At 37.2% G+C, this 21,961-nt stretch overlaps 1 protein-coding gene across 5 annotated transcripts in view; it reads right to left on the bottom strand.

Annotated features, from left to right (window-relative positions):
* The window catches only part of ANO10 (anoctamin 10), a 131,313-nt gene that overhangs the window by 34,601 nt on the left and 74,751 nt on the right, over positions 1 to 21,961 (bottom strand). For all 5 annotated transcript variants that reach the window (XM_075053302.1, XM_075053321.1, XM_075053332.1 and 2 more), the window contains one exon: positions 10,671 to 10,787. In XM_075053302.1, coding sequence (XP_074909403.1) covers positions 10,671 to 10,787 — 117 coding nt within the window. The remainder of the gene's footprint in view (positions 1 to 10,670; positions 10,788 to 21,961) is intronic.

Raw genomic sequence — 21,961 nt, 5'->3', positions numbered from 1 at the left:
GTATATTCAATTTCGAGTTAGACTGCCTACATCTCTACTAGTGACAGAGGTGGGGCTTTTTGTTTTCCACATGCATGGCATGTTTTCACAAAGAAAAGTCTCACATACAGTTCAATGTGTCCCAGGAAACAAATAATGAACTTCGCTTATTTTAATCTTCCAAAGCAAATAGAAGAAAAACCCAAAAACCTCTCTGACAAAAAGTGTCACTCTGGAGGAAGTGTTTGTCTTAAAAATATGACCCTTCCTAGTCCACAAGAAGCTTCAGCTATACCAACTAGCTCAACATGGGGATGTTGGGCTGGATGACTTCTAGCTGTCCCTTCCAACCTATGCCAGTCTATGATTCTATGAAATCACAAACTCTTAAAGGTCATGTTTAAACATAGTCTAGGTATCAGTCTGGATATTGGTAAAGGGCAAAATCATTTAAGACATCATAGCAAAGTTCCTTATATTATGGATACAGTAACTCTTAGAAAATGGGTGTTGACACAGAACACGTATTTGCTAAATATCTATGAATAAGTGGGTGGTGTCTATTCTGATACAATAGAGATACCTATGTCAGACATGATTACTTTTCAGCTAACACAGATGAACATATGCAGAGTTTGCAGAAGCCTTCTAATGCACTGGAGTTAAAACAAATAAAACCGCCTTTGTTGGACCAAGCTGCTTCACACCCGTCTGTTCACTTGGAAGGTTTTCCTCAGCATAAATTTTACTACATTCAAATTTGTGAATTATCACAAATTTTGAGAAGCAGCAAAAGAGAGCAAGTGGACACAAGTGAGTTGCCAAATAACCTGCATAAATTACAAGAATGTAAATGAAATATGAATTGATAATTTGCTCTAGAAAATTATGAGTGGCACAAAAACCCCAAGCCAAAACCCAAATGCTGCCATATGTTGTCTGGCTTGTGGGACCTCAGTGGCTCCTAGAGGACAGTAATTTGACTAAGAGTCAATCACTTCCACTGCCTGTCAGGCAGGTGTCCCCAGTAAGACACCTCAAGAGCCAGAGGCGCTCAAAGCCTGAAACCTTCTGCAATGCAGTCTTTCTCTGTGTAGCTTTGGAGAAGAAAGAGCGACAATTCCACCCGTCCTCAATTACAACTAGATGAGAGGATGAGGGAGAGGACAGTTAATGCTTTAAGGTAATTAATTGCTAACACTGAAAGGGTTCACAGAAAAAAAAAAAGTCATCTTAACGGACATTACTAGTGTAGAGCAGTAGTTGGAGAGCTAACTGCACGAACTGTCACTGCTTGTGTGACAAGGGTCCAAGCCATGTAGGATAGGGTCCAGTCTGATGGTCAAGGGACTGGTCTCTGCAATATAAGATCCCTTATCAAATTTAATGTCAAGCCATAGTTGCAGCAAGAAATATCGGGAAAGACAATGCTGGGAGTGAATTCAGTAGCAGACACATCAAAATGTCTGTAGAGCACATCTCCTCTTCTACTCTGCAACACAGTCTTTGACTGTACTGAGGGATTTTGCCGTTTCTTGTGAATGAAGAGAAAATGTCCTGTATCTATGTATACACTGGTAATGCTGTTTATGCCTGGTTTATTTGTACATATATGCGATTATAAAAAAAGCTGTGGCCTACCATTAAAATACTGCAACTCTTTACCTTGTATGTTCAAGTCAACAACACAGACTGGAAAATAGGGAAGACAATACAGAACAAACACAAGTGCTAATTTTTATCTTGTCTTTTGAAAATCACCCCTGTCAATACATTCTTCAACTCTATCAACTCTTTAGATGCTGGGGGATGGTAAAGAATTAGATACTTGAAAGTGCAAGAAGCAATGGTCCATGAAACCACCTTTACAGAGTACTCCATGATGAAAGTCTGAAAAGTATTTGCGTAAGGACTACTCTAATATACAAAAAGCATGTGCTATTTAAGTTATATAAACAACATATTAAACTATTCATGGACACTGTGCAATTTAAATAAAATTTACACATATAAAAATAAGTTTTTTGTTATTCAGACAAGCAATTACATCTCATTTCAGAACAAAAATTATCAATCTATATACATAGTAAGGACTTGACTATTTGGCATATGTCTTACCCACCTCACTAAAATGGCAGATATATCTCAGAGTGCTATTTCTCAAACAACAAAAAGTACAAGTATTCAAGGCAGCACCAGCAGGCATAGAGATTTTTTCAAATTCAAAATGAATAAAACCTCAGTGGCTGTGTAGGCATACTCGTTCTTAGAATCGCCAGGATCAGGCTGCACAGCATGTGCAAAGAGTCATTGGTGCAAGTGTCATCACTAGCAACACACAGACATGAACCCACTTCTACATTTTTGTCTCTTTTCCAGGAATTTTGTGGGTTCCTGCTTTTTGATCTCCAGTTAGTCTCAGAAAGAGTTCTCCCTGCAGACAAGATGACAAGAGTTTTTCTTTGGGGCAGGGGGGATAATCAGGTAATATTTAAACATCTAAAATTTGACTGAAATCATCATCTCTGAAAAGTTGAGATCTATCCTATTTACTGTCTTCCTGCTCATAGAAAAAGCTTTCCAGACTCAAGTTTAATTATTTCAATTAAACTAGCCTTTCCTTTAAAGGCTTATTGTTCTTACTGGGATCTTTTGAGATGGCATAGGAAAAAAGGATATTTAAAATGTGACAGGCGTGTAGGAGTCCGCAGCTGCTTGCAACAAATACTACTTTTTTTAATCACCAAATTCTATTCAGTTCTATAAAGAAAATTTCATTATCAAATCATGGTAAGTGTAATCTTTGGGGATTCTGTTCTTTTGAAGAAATTTTAACGAGACAAGAGACTTCATTTTTTCTCTCACTCTAGTTCTTCACCTTCTCAGTAACAGGTGCAATGATTATTTAGAAGTCTGCACAGACATATGAATGTCCTGTTGAAAGCCTGGTTACCAGAGCTCTTGAAATCAAATGCACCATGCACTTTACTCTCATTTGTATGGGAAGTGGAATAGCCTCTTCTCTTGTATTCAAACCACTTCACATATAATTGGGATCCCCTCTGGGTTCTGAAACTATGAAAGCCTGACATAGTTGCAGTATTCTTACAGTAGGAACAATTTTAACCTAGTTTTCATCCTATCACTTACTCCAGGTTTCCTTGTTGAGATTGTATCTTGTCAATGATCTGGGATGTCAGGCAAAAAGAGAGGACTGAACTGATTGATGTTCATTCCACCACCAGGTCAGGATTTGAGAAAGGTGAAACAGGTTACCTTTCCAGAGAGACTCAGCTGTTACGGAAACATAACTTGATGGACAATTTTACCCCTGGCAGTAGTCACAGAGAATGAATGGATTGTTGGAAAAGAAAATTACACCTGCTGGGAAGTTGATGCACTGTTTGTTTCTGTTCCCATTAAGAGCATGCAAAAGTATCAGCTACCATCACATTATACTCATATCTATTTAAAAGTTTATATTTATGCTGTTAGCTCTCAAGGGTCCCATATTTAAAAGTTTAACTTATCTGCAAACCAGGCAGACTTGGTGTCATCTCACCTTCAATTGAAAAGTCAGAAATGGGGACACAAAAACCTTCTTCCCAAATTAATGCATTTTCAACTTTTTTTTTTCTTAAAGGATCATCACTTATTTTGGTTTTGCTAACACTTTTATATTTAAAGTAATTTTCAGAAACGTACTCTCAAGAAAGGTCCAGCATTAAAAGAATTCACATTTAAAATACACTGGCAAAAGTATGTTTGACACAATCTGTTCTTCTATGACCAGGTGCAAGTTTTTCTATGCTTAAAAAACTGTATTATGAAAATATAATGAACCTTACTTGCACTATATCCCTGCTGCTATCAAACACATGCAAATGTTATATTGACATGCCTGAAAGCATTCTGACTATTCACTAGGGAAAAACTGCATTTGCAAAGTCGAATTAACAAGTTTGGACTCTTAAAAAACCTACAGTAAACAACAATGATTAGTAATGGCTCTATTTTAACATCACCTGTGAGTTATGCCTCATTACACAAACCACTGGAGCCTATCAAAAAAAGTGCAGCCACACACTTTTGCTGGAAAAAATAAGTTTTTGTTAAAAATACATTTTTCTTTAGAAACAATACTATTTTTAAGGATTTTTTTTGTCAAAACATAAAGCAAGTGTTTTATTTCATCTCATTCTGTTTTAAATTAAATTCAATGTTTGAGCTCAAGTTTCACCAGTCTTTCCTACAGGTTGTTTTGCAAATCTTCGATTATTTGAATGAAATGTTTTCATTTCAGCTACTTGCCCTTCCTCCTGTCTGCAGCCTTGTGTTTGCTCAGCATTGCCAGCGAGCACAGCACCAGCTTCTGCTTTTATTATCAGTGGTGTTTTGAGGGTAGTCCTGAAGCTACAGGTAGTCCCTTTCTGAGCCCCCTAATTCTGGTAATTATAGCACTGAATGAGGCAGAAATCCACTGAGTTTGTTTCAGACTCACAAAAACTGTCTTCAGTACCCATTTCACAAAATAAATAAGTAGGATGTTAAGAACTAACGACTCATGCTCTCCCAGTGTTAAATGGTTAAAAACAGAAGAACCTGTTCTCTTCCTTCCCCTGCCAAAAAAGAACGGTCATTTCTGAGGCTTGCTGACAGTTCAAGCAGCTATCCATCTTACCCACAGTCCATCATACCCACAGTCACATTGAGACACCTGACATGTTCGTAAATTGAAAATCTCTGCAAGAACAGCAGCTTGAAGAGGTGCAAGGAGCAACGATAAATGTTGCCCAGTGCAGAAGACCCTTAAGTTAGCAGTATCTCCTTGTTTTGCTCTGAGCTACAGAAAGCTGTTCTCAGAGAGACTAAGCACTCTAACAGGACAGGGGCCAGATGGGCCAGCACACTCAAACGTAGTGTTCTCCTTCTGGAAAGGACATGATTAGTGCTAGTGGGTACTGTTCCTAAGGGAAATGGCAAGATCCAGCCATTGCAGTCAGAAAATAGAAAGCTTTGCAATTATTAGAGCTGCTGCAGTGAATTGCAATGTTAAAGCACTGACATTACTTGAAGCAGAAGGTTTTTACTAGAGAGAACAGCAACTTTTACATGCCAGAATACCTGCAGAAGGAAGAAAGAGTTTAAACTTTCCATATGACTCACACCTAGGCAAAAAGACACCTGCCTCCTTCTGTCATTGTCTCACCATCCCTTTCAAAAAGAAGCTAATTAAGGCACTAGCATGTTTTGAAGCTTTTGGTCAATGAAGATGATGCAGAGATCAGTCACAACGTTCTTCACTTCTTGCATTTCCTGGAGAGGGAACTGAGACAAGAGAACTGTTTTCAGTAAATGGATGACATTGCTGGAGAAATCCTAGTGAATGTGGCACCTACTGTTGCTTTGGAAAACTTGTTATTCTGCTGGAATTCATTAAGAAGGAGCACTACTGACTTACAAACACCTAGATCTCACTCTAAAGCAACTGAAGCAATTGTTTATGGATATACAGACTATACCACTACCACTAAGCGATTGTATGTAGACGGTAAAACCACCATAGGAGATACTGTATGAAAGAGCAAAAGGTCTTTCTCCACTTGGCCCAGGCTGAATGATGGTTTTAAACCATCTGCCAAAAGAGGGTAGATTTAGATTAGGTATTAGGAAGAAATTCTTTACTGTGAGGGTAGTGGGACACTGGAACAGGTTGCCCAGAGAGGTTGTGGATGCCCCATCTCTGGAAGTGTTCAAGGCCAGGTTGGATGGGGCTTTGAGCAACCTGGTGTCGTGGAAGGTGTCCCTGCCCATGGCAGCGGGATTGGAACTAGGTGACCTTTAAGGTCCCTTCCAACCCAAACCATCCTATGATTCTGTGACTACACTGCTTTATCTCACTCTGAAAATAAGTACACCAGGGAGGATAAAGGAGGCATATTTCCATGGCTGGTGTTCAATAAGCTTGACCCTTTTCATTACTGGCAGTTGAAGAATGACAACTGTCAATCAGCTGACTGGGCCCTTCGTTCACAAGCATGTTATCTATCTGGAGTCTCTTTCTGGTGGAATATTTACAGATGGACACCAGACATGCAAGAGATGGACACGCTTCTTCACAGGAAGCACTGAAAGGCTTCACTTATCAGAAGGAAAAGGCATTCCTGTTAAAAGATACTGGCCACTGATGGCTAGAACACTAAGAAAGGAAGCCAGAGCACAGGGATGACAGGATGTTCATAGATTAGGTCCCCTTGGAGGTAAGGGCTGGGAGAAGGGAAGGATCTGGGAAGGGATGCACAGACCAAAAAATCCTCCACATCTGCATTTCTGCTCCAGCTTAGGGACAGGTTTTTTCCCCCTGTAGTTCCTCTGAAAAAGCAAACTCTTACAGTGAAATTTATTTCTCTATTGCTGCTATCAGGGCCATGTTTATTCTGCTGAGATAGTGAAGGAGAAGCTATAAGGAAAAACATTTTTATCCAATTTATATAATTCAGATTTTTTAATGCAAAAATACCACAACAAACACAAGCATTTTTACATCAATATGCTTTTTTTTTTTTTCAGAGCTAATACTGATGCTGTCTAGGTATTTGCAGTTTGTGAAAAGATACACCATTCCCCACCATTTAAAACTTTATTTTTCCTTGAAAAATGGCTACTAGTTATACATCATGTTGGAGTTGCTAGTTGCTGTATTTCATGCTCAGAAAAAGAACTGCACGAATAATTATTTTCCCCCAATTTGTCTCTCGCTTGCTTTGCCTGGGTCTAGTTTCGATGCAGAAAGAAGGTATTAATTTGATGTTTGCCTCAACTGGAAGAAGGTAATACTGGGAAGATCTCGCAATACATGAAAACATGACTGTAAGCTAGTCCACAAAATGCAAGTTATGCTGTTTAATCTGTGGTTGTCTTATGTTTCTGGAACTTCGACCTTTTATAAGGATAGACTGCTGACCCATCTCCAGCCATGAGGGCCTTTTGTCTACTCATTAAGCTTTGATCTGTCCAGAAGCTAAAATGCTTACCAGTGTAGCTTTCACTGTCACTGCCCCGAAAAATGCTAGATAGTGTCCTCACACTGGTTTTACAGCATTGGTCCCTCACCTATGCCTATGGTAATTTCTGAACCACTGAAGAATTAACTGACTGTTCCTTTGCTGCTCGCAGGCACACCTATACTTGGTCTCTCTTCCTTAAAATAGGAATTAGACCAAAGAGCATGGCATGCTTCTGCACTTGCAAGAAATAGATGCAACAGAGCAGAGTACTGCAAAGAAGCAAGGGGAGTCTTGGGCATCTCACCCCACTTCACCAGCTAGCTACTTCCCTAAGAAGGAGCATGATGTTCACCAGAAAAGGGTCCATAACCCTTTTGGGTATGGAGTAGACAGTACCCATTTCTAGTTGCCCAGCATCCAGGCTTCCTTCCTGGTGACGAAGCAACTGACAACAGTTTAGGGAGTGTGAATGGAATCACTCCTGGTCTTCCAAAAACCTTGTTCTATATTCTCTTCAGTCCTCTATTAAGGAGTTCACATTAATTTATTCTCTGCCCCAACCCCCCCAAAAATAGAGTCTAACCAGCAGCCTCTCCCATTCTTTACACCGAAGGACCTCATGGAAATTTGAAGCAAAGTCTACAGATGTAGCACATTCCCCAGTTTGGATTCAGAAAGGTTAAAGTAGTTTGTCCTGAGTTATGTCAACAAACTTTGTTAAGATACTTCGAGTGTATCATAACAAAGTATTTTCAAAATAGATCAAATTATTACAACTCATTCAACAGTCCACTCCCTTTCAATAGTCTTAACCCAAGCTATGCAAAGAAATGTTTCAAAGAAGCATTTCAGAACTTCCTAAAAACCTTTCTTAAAGTTTGAGAACTTCAAAACAAGACTGTCATTCCAATATGAAATGATTTTTTTTTTAATTACATCATTTTTCACTGTATAGGAGGTTTTAACAAGCTCTAATGATGATCATTCATCTCTGTTAGGGAGCTGAGACACTGTATTCTTTAAAACCTTTTCAAATAGATACTAACTCAGTCTTCAGATGGATTTGAACACAGAATACAGTCCCACTGCACCAGGTTAAAAAGCAATTAGCTTAGCATTAATGAAAATGTAAAGGTGCTCACACTGTCTAAAGTTAAGGATCTCAAGCACAATCAATACAACTGTTCAAAGCCACTGTATTAGGAGATTTTTCTCTCCATGCACTATATATGGAGCCTGATAATCTATTTTGGCATCTTGGAGTTTACAGTCTGGTAAATATTAATACCCTTCTAATAGCTACATCCCAAGACAGCAGTACTCTAAAAGCTCATATGGTAAAACACAATGGCATGCATGCCTGGATAGCATCAACAGAGGAACGTGATGCACACTTGCACAAAATTATATGAACCAGTTTCTCCGTAACATGTGATCCCACAACACATTTGCCCCAGACTTGTATGTTTGGTTTTTTAAACAGTTGTTTTGGGGGATTTTGTTGCTGATTTTTGCTTGAGAGTAAGACACACAGCATAAATTACCATGATGACTCTCAGTAACAAGAGGAAGAACTAGAAAATGTGCTTCTAAAATAAATGCTTCAGTATCTTTTTCCATTGCCAATGTATTATTTTTAAATGCAAATATTTTTCGCTCAAAAAACTTAAGGCAGCAGAAAAAAAAGCCCAAATCTCTACATGTCTATGGGATATGTAGCATAGTATCAATCAGAGGAAATCTAAAAAGGTGATGATAGACACTTGTGTTTAAAGTACCTACCAAGGCACCGGAAAACCAGCCAATATTCTTCCTGGATCCTGTAGGAAGCCTGAAAGTATTAGGTGAGAACTGCCAGGGTTCTGATTCTTAATGAAATTCCAACTAACTTTTCACCACTGACTTACTGACACAACCCTGAAGAACTGGGAATCAGGAATATATTATTGTAGGCAATGCGCAGATGCAAGGATAGCAGATGAAGTTCTAACTGCTGACACGCATACTCATGTTGAAAGAGACTCTGAATGTATTCCAGTTGGCACATTATAACCAAAGGTGACCATATTCACTTGAGCTTAAGGTTCCAGTGGATGACCTAGTTTTGCCTGTCTACAAAATGAGAACAGAGAATGAACAACTAAAATAGAAATGTAGTCCTGTTCCTTTTAATATTATCTAAAAAGTACATGAGATCCATGACCAGCTCCCGGTAACTTCACATCCATGTACTAGAGAAAGGCAAAACAGAACTATCAGACATTAGATGCAACTGTAATTTGGATTTTGTTTGTTACAGCCGATTACGGAAGACAGTGCTGACCTCAATAGCAATGTTCTAGTATCACACAAAACTGTGGGTTTTTAACTAGAAAAGGCAGTGTCTTGTTTACAGGCTCAGTTTGCCCAGAATTAAGAGATCATTTTGTCACATGCAGCTATGGTAGATGTTTTAAAAAGTACCCTCCCATTCTACACAAAAAACAAAGTATAGAGGAGGTTACACATCTGCACGTGGAGCACACAAAGAATATATTCATGTAAAACCAAGCATTGCAGTGTAAAAATATCTGAGCTAACAATAAATAGGTGAACCAGTCTCTGCAGCTCCATGCTGGTTTGTTTTGTTGGGTTTTGGGTTTTTTTGTATGTAAGCTAGCTTAGAAATCCTATCTACCATGGTACAGTCAAACTCCTAAAGAATGCTGCCATTTCAAAACCAGCTGTGTAGAATCTCCGTATCCTACTGAAGCTAATCCCATGTGATTCTTCATCTCTTGTGATCACCACTCTCTCTATGGAAACATTTGTTCAGTGGAAAAATCTAGTTCCTTATTTTCCTAAATTGCTTTGGAATGCTTGTTAAATATGTTGTAAAATACACCGTATTTATGCAATAAAATGAGAATATTGTATGGACAGTAAAATAAGGCAACATTACTGTTCCCTCATACATACTTAGTTCTCAACACAATTATTTCAAACATGTTCAGACTGTTTACAATTTCTGCTTATATTAGAGCCAAGTTAACTGTTTATCTGTGATGGTATTTCAGCAATGAAAGAAATCTTAGTGTTGCAACAACAAACACCTCCAGGGGACGAAATGAGGTTTCATAGAGCCCAATGTCCTTTAGAAGTGACGATATAAACAAAGTATTTTGCACACACAAGGACAACAGACATTCCAAGTTCCTACTTTACTAGCCACACCAGGAATTTCAAGCTATCTGAAAAGGAAAACCATTTTCATAATGTTGACTCACATACATTGGTGGGTTAAAAGGACAGATGAATCTGCTAAAACTTCCAGCTCTCTGCTCCACTTCTTAAGCAGTGTTGGATTAACAGAAAAATGAAGCAGTATCTGAAATACTACAGTTTACAACCCAACATGTAGAAGTAAGCCAGCACTGTTTCCTACTTATTTAATACTCTGTGCTGTACACTATAGTAACAGTGACTGTTCCACACCCCACCCAGCCACCCCAGCTCTGCCACCACAACCTGTGGGGTAGAGGTGGAACAGCTTTAGCTAGCTAATCTTAATATAATGTAAACAGGAATTTCAAAACTCCAGAATTTATGTATTTATCCACCTAAAACAAAAGCAGAATCTCCCTGGTTTCTCTTTCATTCAGACCACCAGCGCTTTTCACTATTCTACATGTCAGCTGCTCATACCTGTTGTTTGAGAGCCTCCAGAGATTCAAATTCCAATCTGGCGAGTTTTATCTGGATATCTCTTGGTTTATCCGGAATTACAAATGCCATGATAAACTTTATTGCTAGTAATAAGTGCTGGAAAAAAAGTAAGAAGAAAAATGTTGTTCTATAGAGTTCAAAGCATAGAGAGAACAGTGTAATACTATTTCCAAATTTTAGTAATAAAAGGTACAAACAATTATTTCTTGTGACATGTACAACATAGATAGCATACTATAACCCCATTAAGCCTCAGCTACTCCATACTTTTCCTATTTACAGTAATTCATAATTTGAATATAAACACAAATAGTTTGGCTTATTTTCATAATAATCCTATTTCCACTAGGTACTATAAATTTCTAATTCAATTTTGTATTTATGATTCCAGATAAAATAATAGCTTTTAAAACATATTATTGGTGCATAGAAATTGAATTATGGCACCCAGCACATATAGTTTCGTAGTGAACTTTTACATATGTATACACACATATAAATATATTTACATATAATTAGATGCATAGATGCAATTATAACAACATACATATGTGCATGCACACATACACATATGTCATGATACAAATGAAACAAGCACATTGCAAAAAATACAAACAAACACAGAATTTCTGCATTAAAGAAGTTATTGAAACCTAAAAGTACTCCTGAGAAAGCATCAGAAGAGAACAAAAACTAACATATGATCTTTAAAGAAGTGGCACACTTATGAAAAGAAACCTTCCAGGAAATGGAGAAACATTCCACGTACAAGATGCCAAATTAGTCATAACTTATCGCAAAAGATTATAATCTTATTTAAGAGAAAACAAGCATGAAGTTCTGTTGAACCTAGTCACTGACCAGTCCTTAAATTTCACTTAAACATGCACAATTCCACTCCTCTCACCAAAAACAAGTGCCAAATTGCCAAGTCAGTGGTTTTGTTTCTTCATTTATGTCAACTATAAATATCATCTAAACAAGAATCATTAAATCTTATTTTATCAAGTGCTAAGCTAACAGTATACTGCATGTTTGCAAGCAGGAACTTGTTCTTAGCTGAGAAAACTCTGACCAATATAAAGCAACACATAATATATGTGCTTAACTTTAAGCACATTCTTAACTTCCACTGACATAATGATACTCATAGACATGCTTAAATTTAGATTGCATGTCCATGCTACTTACCAAATTTCCCTGATTTTTTTATAAAATGGAACAGATCAGTGCTCCTTTCTGAAATACATTTTGCTGAACTATATGATCCTGATGCACTTGGGCACATGAATAACAATGTAATAGAACAAAAATCCCTGAGATTCTGGAATTAGGTGAGGAAGAAGCTAGCAAACACACTACAGACTTCGCAGGAGTGGTAGTGAAACTCTAAATAAGCCAATTCCAACAAGTAAGAGTTAAAGTAAGAAATCAGATAATAGTAACAAGGAAGAGAACAACAACAAAGAGCCAGACGTGAAATTATTTTTTAAAAATGTATTACACAAAAATCATTAGTAGGTCTAGGAAACAAACTGTTAGTGCAAGGAATAATACTTTATTTAAAGAGGTGAAAGGAGACTGAAAATTAATGCAATGCTAATACATCAATGAAAATCTGAACACAGATTAAGAGGTTAATGAAGCAATTAGCATGTCTGCTGTGTAATGCAATGGGTAATACTGCATTATTAAAAAAAATAAATATATGTCAACAGTAAAGCATTCTCCCACTCATACAAATTTTCTTCTCCCACTCAACTTAATAGTGTCTGTTACTAAGGAACTTTTCTTGCAAACAAAATGATAGCAAACAATGTTGGTTTATGCTAGAAATACATAAATATAAAACATGTCTCAGAACTATCACTGGAGATCTCTCTTAAATGGAAAAAGGTAAAATGTTGAAGACAATAACAAAAAAATAAGACAAACAATACTTCTATGCAGAAGAGAGTCATAAGGAATCACAGGTTGAAGGGGAATAACTAACCTACAGATAAAATTTTGGTTTGCAAAGAGGAAAATAAGGAGATCAAATTTGGAGTTAACTCAAAACTAGGTAACAGGAGTAGGGCAAAATCTTACACTTAAAGCAAATGACTGACAGAACCAGAGGAAACAGAAGGATTTGAACAGGGATATTTATTTGAAAAGTTACAATGGACATCTCAGTTGAAAAAAAGACTCAGCATCACACAATGTAGCTTCTAGCTGCTCAAAATCCTTTGGTCTGGGGTTTGTCTCACTTTGCTAAACAATAGGAAAAAACGTATTATTTTATCATAAAAAGTAAGAATCAAATTTTGGAACTGTAACTGTTCAGCCATTGCTTCTTGAAGAGCCTTGAAAACATAAGCCAAGCTAGTAACTTGACATGGAGACTTCAAAGTAGCTCCAAATCCAAACAATTTTTAAGAAAATAAACCAGAATAATTTCAGGGAAACGTAAATAATATTATGAAGGACAGAGTTTTTCCCATTTTTAATAGGGGTGAGGAAGGAATAGAAGAGACATCTAGAGAAAACCAATAAAAATGCTGCAGTTAATCCTGGAAAACACTGTATTTTTTTAAATAGATTTAGAAGGGCAATGTGTTTTAACTACTTCATCACGTGAAGAGTTTTGCAGTTGTATCAACTAAGCAGAGCCCAGCAGTTCAGCAGTATTCCAGAGATGTTTTTTTTTGGCAACAGGCTGTTACCCACATGTATTGAAAAATACCTTTGACACAAACTAGCTGTTTGTCAGAAAAGAAGCCAGTTTTCATGCTAGCACAACTCATAGCCTGCAAAGACAAGGATACAGCCTTAAGCACGAAGGCAGAAGCTCTGACTGAGAAAGCCTTCAAGTCAGAGAGGGCTCAAAAGTTGGAATACAGATGGGGAAAGTCACTACTTCTGCTTGCCCTACTGTCATCCTCTTTCCTAGACATCCACTATGGGCCACTGTAAAAAACAAAAGATAACTGGGTTAAGTAGACCTTTGGTTTACCCCTCAGAATGGCTTTTTTTATGTTCTTTTCCCTCCCATCAAAACAAAGCTTTGTCAGTCATAAAGTGCTCAGAACTGCACGGGATGTCCCTGTGTGCAAGCCTGTGACCTCAGAAACCACATTGGACTCAACAGACTGCAAATTCAGTTCAATTCCACCTCATAACTCCTAGTGAACCTGAAAAAAGACATCAGAGCAACAGCCTCCCTTGGATAACTTCTCCAGCTGTTCCTAGTTGCAAATTAGGAGTAATGTTAAACAAAATTGGGAAGGCAACTGGCAGAAATGATGAATGTGGGTCGTATGATTGATGAAACCTCTTTAAAAGAAAATGCATCTGAATTTATTAACAGTTTATATCACATTCTAGAATTGCCATTTGACTAAGGAAATGTAAGTAGTTATTCAAGAGAAATTGAAGGAAAAAGTAGGGCGATGAGTAGCTGTGTTTATTATATTATTCATATTCCATACTGATTTCTTAATCCTGTTTTAGTATAATTCCTGCAAGTCAGATCCACAAAAAGAAGACATCTGCTTTCAAAAAAGAAATGTCTTAAGAGGACAGTATAAATCACCAGAACAGACAGCAAAATTCTCTTTCATAGTATAAAGTTACATTAACACTAGTATGAACATATTCTAAAAAGAAAATATGAAAGGTTATCCAAATTTGCTGCACAACCAGTGCAAATGTATTTGTACAATACTAAAATTTCTCCATAGAGTTGGTTTCGTGGTTGGGGTTTTGTTGTTTTTGGTTTGTTTTTTTTTTTTTATTTTGGGGATTTTTTTTATTCAATTGAGTTACAAACCCAACCATTATTTCTAACGGCAACCATTAAAAAGCAGTGCTGTTTCCAAGAACATGCCCTTCATGATTACAAGAGGACTATTTCACTGCGAGCAAAACCCAGGCTAACATTCACACAAGCTGTAAGCTCTCCAATGCCAACAGCAAAGTCCCCTCCTATTTTGCAATCTGCCAGCGGGCAAAGAGAGAAACAGTAATGAGTCTCTCCCCCTTGATAAATGCAGTGCCATCAAACTCTTTGTGGTCTTGTGCCAGGTGCTTAGAGAGCCAGAAGAACTATTCTGTTCTGCAAAGCCACTGACAAGAGTAGAAGCAGCAGCTGTGTTTTGCAGCAGTGGGTCCCCAACCTCATCTCTTCTAAACCAGAAAATGCAAATTAGGGTTAAATTCTTGGAATTTTGAACAGCTAATTTGATTTCTATAGTGGTCTTACTGCAGCAATTCCTGTCAAAATCTACTCAACTGGAAAAAAAAAGGAAAAAAAGAGAGAACACAAGCAGTAGCTGTGTTGCTGGTTAGCTGATAAAGTGCATGCCAAACGTCAGCTTGGAGAGACTTTAATAAAATTTTGTATCAAAAGCCTATTTTAGAATCTATTATTTATAAAAACTTTCAATTAAAATCAGAAATCTGGACCTAGTCCAGCCTGGAACGAGTACATACTATGAAACAAGATGGTTACTGATTACTAACTCTGCATAGGTAAGGAACCCTACACAAAAGCCAACACCTGAGGATGGCACATTGCTTTGAACCTCTATTCCCTACTGGTATACACAAAATATGTTTGCAAATGTAAAGCAAAGTATCACTGCAAGATCACGTTGCTGTCAGAGCAGAAAGCAGAGAGATCATTAGATTCTTTGCTAGGACTCTGGATCACAGCATTTTGACATTAAACTAAGCTAAGATCGAAAACTAAGAACAGACAAAAAAAATATTTCTCTTTCTGTGGCAACAGTTTTTAGCTTTGAGGGTCTTGCATCTTTCTGAGAGTATAAAAGAGGCAGGAAGAAAGTGAAAAATAATTCTGTCAAGGGAGCAATACAGGCAAAAAAATTTCATAAAGCTCAGGAAGTTCAATTAAATTAAATTGTCGTTAATAGACAGCAATAAAATAAATTTATGAGTAAATATTTCTGCAATATACATAAAAAGAAAGCACAACCAAACTTTCCTTCCTACTTTTGGACTGAACTGGCTTCACTAGAGTCTTGCTAATGGAGCAAAATCATCACAGCTAAGGGACTTTAAAAAGGGCCTTTCTTCTGATACTCTGATAAATGCTTATTTTAAAACCTCACATCCCACATATTATTATGGAATTTTTGTAAAATGGGAATGGAATCTGCCTTTATAAAAACCTCTGATATTCCCTTCAAAATTTCATTTTATCCATAGACATGTCCAAAATCCGGGGTGGGGGTGGAGGGGGTGCAAGATAAAAAAGTCATTTCACAATGGTCCTATTTCAAGGCTTCTTCACATCTCCCATTCAGATTGAGACTTTGTCTTCTCTTCCCACAGACATACCCATGCACACACTTACAGTCCAGATGCCTGCCACAATCTGCATGCTCCATCCACCCCATTTATCCCCAAACCAGCATAATCCATTTCTCCCTCCTTTCAGCCAGAATAAGCTTTCTCATCCCTGCCAAAACTCCAGGGAAACACTAGGACCGAAGTGCAGCCTTTCTGCCTCAGATTCAATGCCTCTTGCCACTCCAGCCCAGTGAAGTCTGTCTCAGCTCTCAGCTGGAATATGCTCAGTACAGGTGAAATGTTCATGCACTTAACACCTGCTGCACTTCTTTAAGTCTCTACAAAGCACATAAAACAAAGATGTTTCAGAAACTTGTATCTTTGCCAAGTTTGGGCAGTTTTCTCATAGGAGCATCATAAAGCACATTCTTTAGATCAGAGTAAGCCTTCTGTCAACCTTCGCATTGCTACTTCAGAGCACAGATACAATGCGTCTTCACAACACAATAATAATCTTATTTTTATATACCTATAAATATTCTATATTTAAATATTTTTATATTTATATATTTTCTCCTTTCTTAAAAGGAGGAAGGCATTTATGTAAAAATGCAAAAACTCGAAACTCCAAACTGAAAAAAACCCAACCAGCAGGGAAAGTTTCAGCCTGACCTATTAAAATGTGGCAGAGATAGATGCAACTAAACAGAAGCTTATTACAAAACATGTCAGAAAGCGTATGCAGAGACAGCATTATCCGGTCCATTTATAATTTGTAACAGAACATCCGTTTCTTCCTCTTGGATGATGAACACACGCATGCACACACACAAACCCGCAAATGCTGCCCAAGGAAAACCAGCAGCTACATTTCTGACAGAACATCTCGCAGACCATCAGAAGGGTAAGAGCAGATCATCCATCCCCTATTGACCACACCAGCACATTTGTGAAATCTAACCCCACTCAACAGAGTATTTGAGCTTATGTTTAGTTTTAAGCATACCTATAAATATATTTATGTTCAGAAAAACATTTAAGTCCAGGCTTAAAAGTAGATTAAAAAATAATGCCCAGATCATTTGCTGAATCTGGGTCTTAAAATTCAATGGCTGAATCACAATACATATTTTCTTTTCCTGGGGGTGGTAGGATATGACATATACTAAACTCACCTGTCCGAAGAGATGAATGCCAGCTTGCACAGAGTCTCCTTACATTTACACTTCTGAAATGGTTTTAATTAGTGCAGAAATCCTGGTAATTTTATTACCAAGCCACTACAAAACCTCACAAGTAGATATCTATGCTGAAAAAGATACCAGGCTTTAATATGCAGTTTTGAGGTATATTTCAATCATGAAAACAACTATTGAGCTACAGCGTGAGAATAAGGGTTTGTTTTATTACCGTTACACATACATTAGCAGCGCTGGCCTCTAGTAGTACTGATACACCCCTCTTTCCAGTTACGTCTTGGCCTTATACCTCAAGACTATTGAACTGGTTTCTTTCAGAAGAAGTAAATTTATTCTAAATACTACAATTGCTTCATATACTATCATTATTGAAAAAAGGACAATTCCAGACCAGCACTCCTGAGCAAGGGACTAATGTATAAGACAACATGAAAGTTTAAAAAAACAAAAGTAAAGATAATCTCTAAGGAAGCAGATTCTCAGCTCTTCTTTCCAGGAAGTTACTGCAAAAGCCATGGGTTAGGCAAAGCAAAAAATAAAGTAAAATAGTGAGGAAGCTGGTCTCTTCCGCCTTTACATATTTTTGTACTCTCCTGTTTCCAAAAAAGCTCTACAAGACTGGTTGGAAAGCAAGCAAAGTAACCGAGTCCTACTTCTGAAACTTAGCCCTCCTCTTGGAAAGCCTTAGGAAGTATTTAAACCACATAAAATTTTAAAAATAAGTCATCAGGGGCAATCTGTTAAATAAATATTCTACCAATGCACATGTTAATAAACTTGAAAGTGCAAGTAATCTGATCGGTTGCATAGTCATGATAATTTTTTCATCTTACAGTACCATTATACTTTCTAGTATGAAATTCTAATGAATTCATCATCTTTTAAAAACAAATTTTCTAATTGTTTATAGATTATTTCTTACTAACTTTTAAACCACAGCTGTTATACATCATATTCAGTCACTAATGAACTAAAGCATTATCTGGTTTTATTAGTCTTTTTGAAAAGATTTAGACGCCCAACTGTTCTCCACAATTTTCTATAACAATAACAATTAAGATGTAAGGCAGCGCGGAAATCTATAGAAATTTTGTCACCAACTTATTCAATGCTGCACAAAAGCCACTAGTTCTTTATTTCTCATCATTTACATATTTGTTCAAGCCTTTCTATAGATCTTTTACACTGGAATTTTTAAGCTTACTTTCAGATTACTTTTTCAAGACTGAAGTATGAAAAAAGAGGGACAAGGGCTGGTAAGGTAGGGTGTTTTATTTACATACACAAGCAACACTTTCCCCTCTCTCCAGGCAAGTCGCCATTTTTGTGTCTATCACTAGAAATTATACATTCAGCAGGTTCTAGAAACACCGGCTGAAAGAAAAAATTCTAAATAAAAGAACTTCTGATATCAATCTTGTACACAGACTTCTAACTGACTGCAGCTTGGGAGAAAACAGTTACCCTAATAATCTTGTTTTATAAACACAGCATATTCTGTGACTCAAAATATTTTATGACACAGCACACTTGCAAAACTGTCTCTATAAAAGTCACTATAAAACTACAACATACACAAATGAGCATTGCAGAAATATTACAAGACATGATTTTTCTCACATTTGTTTCATCCTGTAGTCAATTCAAAAGACATGAAAAAAAGCACTGTAGGTATAAATTTGTCTTGGAGCTTGTAAGTATTTGCTAATGGTTAATTTTGCAGTAACCCAACAGTCTTGAAAGCAGCGTGATAATGCACCCATCTCTATGTTACCATTTGATAATCCTGAAATGTTTTGGCACAACCCTTATCTCAATTTATGGCTAACGTTTAATAGGAACTGGGATAAGAGTTGCCAAAAGCCAAATTAGCTAATGCTGAATGTAATGAATGTAACGCTCTGAAATAAATTCTAAGTGAAAAGGGGAAAGAAGGATGCCCGCGGAATTAAAATTGACAGTATGATTAATACCAAGCCATATGAAGTGCCTCTTAGCTGATTGCTAACATTACATATTGGTTCCCATTCTGACAGGTATAGTTTATTGTCAAAACGCCCTAATGTTCTACATCAAGGAAGGAAAAATAAGTTCGCTATTTTCTATTAACCTACAAAACTTATACTTCTTTCCACCTTTATGCCATACATTTTTCTCTATGAAAAAAGATGCAAGTAAATTACAGCACATGTCATTGTAATTATGCATTGTAAGGAGTTCTGCTTGTCAGGACTCAGAAATTCCTCCTTGGTTACATGACTGGATGACCTGGGATTAGTAAGGAGATATGAAGCATTGTTTCTGCCAGGGGTTTGAAACTACTGTAGTCAGTTCAGTGATAAACACAAATTATCACCTACAATCATCGCAGGCATGCATACAGGCATCACAGACTTTGAGAACTCTTTGCTCCTGCCTCAACGAAACCCCATTTGTCCTAGTCCACACCAAAGTAGACAGGTATGAAACTCCCAATTGAGTTTTGGACAGATTCAGCAAAGATATCAGAATGTACACACAGGAAAGTAAAACCACTATACTTTAATAAGCTTTACAGATGGCTTTCCCAAAACTGTATGTTGGTTCTGGAGACTGTGACACAATTAGACTTGTCAATCTGAAGTTTTTCTTCAGTTTATGCTAGGAAAAGGTGACAATGCATCTATATTGGAATGTAAACTATTTTAAACATTGAAATTGATGGTTTTATCTGTCACCTTGATAGCAAGTAACACAAAATGTAACCGGGGTTTAGTTTTAAGAGTGAAGGCTCAGTCAGTTATTCTTCAGAGAAGATATAGACCTAAGTTTTTACCTTTAACTGTGAATAACAAGTTCTCCAACTAGATGCATCACATCGTATTTACAGATATTTGCTTATTTCTCCTGCAACTACCTGGCTTCACATACAACTATCTTATGGTGGTTTCAAAGCTGATTGACAAGAACATTATTCCTACTGAAAAAATCTGTTCACCTCACAACATTAAGATAAGAACTGTATCTGAATAAACACGTTTAAAACAAAACATATTTCACCACACTGCAAATGCATCTTCATTGAATGATTCAAAATTTTAGTGTAATGCACAGCTTTCTTCTGTGTATTCATCCTATTGTAAGTGGCATACTTTACTTCTGTTTGAAGCTGTAAGTAAATTTTGTACGACACGGCACATTTTTTAATGTGGACCAAAAGGTGAATCATGCAACGTTAAATAACGAACAAAATGTCACAACCATGACTCATCAGAGAAAAATAACGGTATTGCGATATATCACACAGTAAACTGCAGATTAATTGTTGACTCTATTCCTGTGCAACTTTAATCAAAACAAATTAATTGAAATGGGTACAATAAAAATAGCTAATCTGAAACAATTCTGTAGGAAAAAATTAAATTAACAATTTTCATACTGGAAACTCATCACCTGCATTTTTCTTGTAAAAACCTAGAGGGTTTTTTTCATCAGAACTATGCAAAGTCAAATAATCCTTTGCTTTTCAATAAAGGTCAGAAGAAAAGCTTTCCATTCAGCTGGAGTATTTTAATTAAACACTGCAGCAGGTGTTTGGATGTGCTGCCAACTCCTGAAAAGCTTGCATAAAAACTGTATCTTTAAAAAAATAAAGACCTGTATATCCTCAAGCCCTCTTTAGCTGTCTTTTCTGTGAACGTGTATTCACAAAATTACATACAATTTTCTGTGGTTTGGAACACCAGTACCTGCCCTTGCTGTAAAAGAGTTCTTCATCAAAGCTGTTGGAAGCTAGCCATGAAATTCTCATGTCAACTTTTATGGCCGTGGCAGTTCTCTGCAACAGAGCACAGCCCAGAGTTTAGCCTTAGCTGACAACCTGCTTCAACTTGTTGGGAACATAACTGGTCTGTTCAAGCTGACAAAAAGAGAATCTTTAACTGTGAGCCAAATTCACTTTTGAGGCAAAATACTGGAGTTAATGCAGATCCCTTTGTAGGTCATATGCATGCAACTGAGTTTTTCAGCAATAATGCACCTCCCAGCTTTAGCTCTCCATGCACTCACATAAAAGCAGCCTATGAAATGCTTCCAGAACTGCTTACATTCTTAAGGAATGCAAAGCCCATCGAAAGGTGCAGACTCCAGAAGAGAGGTGGGAGGAAACAGAACAGAAAAGAAGAACAAGCTGTGTTCTCCACAGTGGCAGTAAGTGATTCTATCAAGTCATTCTATCAGCTGAGAATGTGGAGTCAGAATGTGAATCCCAACATAGAGACTAGAAAGCAGTAACTCTCCTATACATTGAGATACACAGAGCTGCATCACTGCAGTACAGGTCTTCAAAACTAGACTTCTGTCAGCGTAATCCAATGCTTACTGCTTGACAAATTCAGTGGGCATCTGGGACATCTCAAAACCCATCACATTTGAATAAGGAAGATTCTCAACTGAATTCTGATGTATGAGGAGAAAGGAATACCAGTAAAAATGGTAATATAGCAACAAAGACTGTTATTCACTTAAGTCACTTCAGGTTTTTTTCTAAGACTTGGTAGTTTGGCCTTTGGAACTACAGGCAGAACAGAAAACCAACAGTTGAATCTCAGTGGTATAACAGCTTTCGCAACAGGCAGTGAGCACAACTTCTCATCTCCCTACAAATAGCAAGGCTGAAAAAAAAAACCCAACCCACTACTTACAGATTCAATTAGAATTTTAAGACCATTTGGGAGTCAACTTGCAGCAAGGGCTCAGCATCACTTTGTTGCCATGGAACATTATCACATAGGAATA

Source organism: Buteo buteo, chromosome 2 (assembly GCF_964188355.1).
Source record: "Buteo buteo chromosome 2, bButBut1.hap1.1, whole genome shotgun sequence".
NCBI lineage: Eukaryota > Metazoa > Chordata > Aves > Accipitriformes > Accipitridae > Buteo > Buteo buteo.
This window is presented reverse-complemented; position numbering and strand designations above follow the sequence as displayed.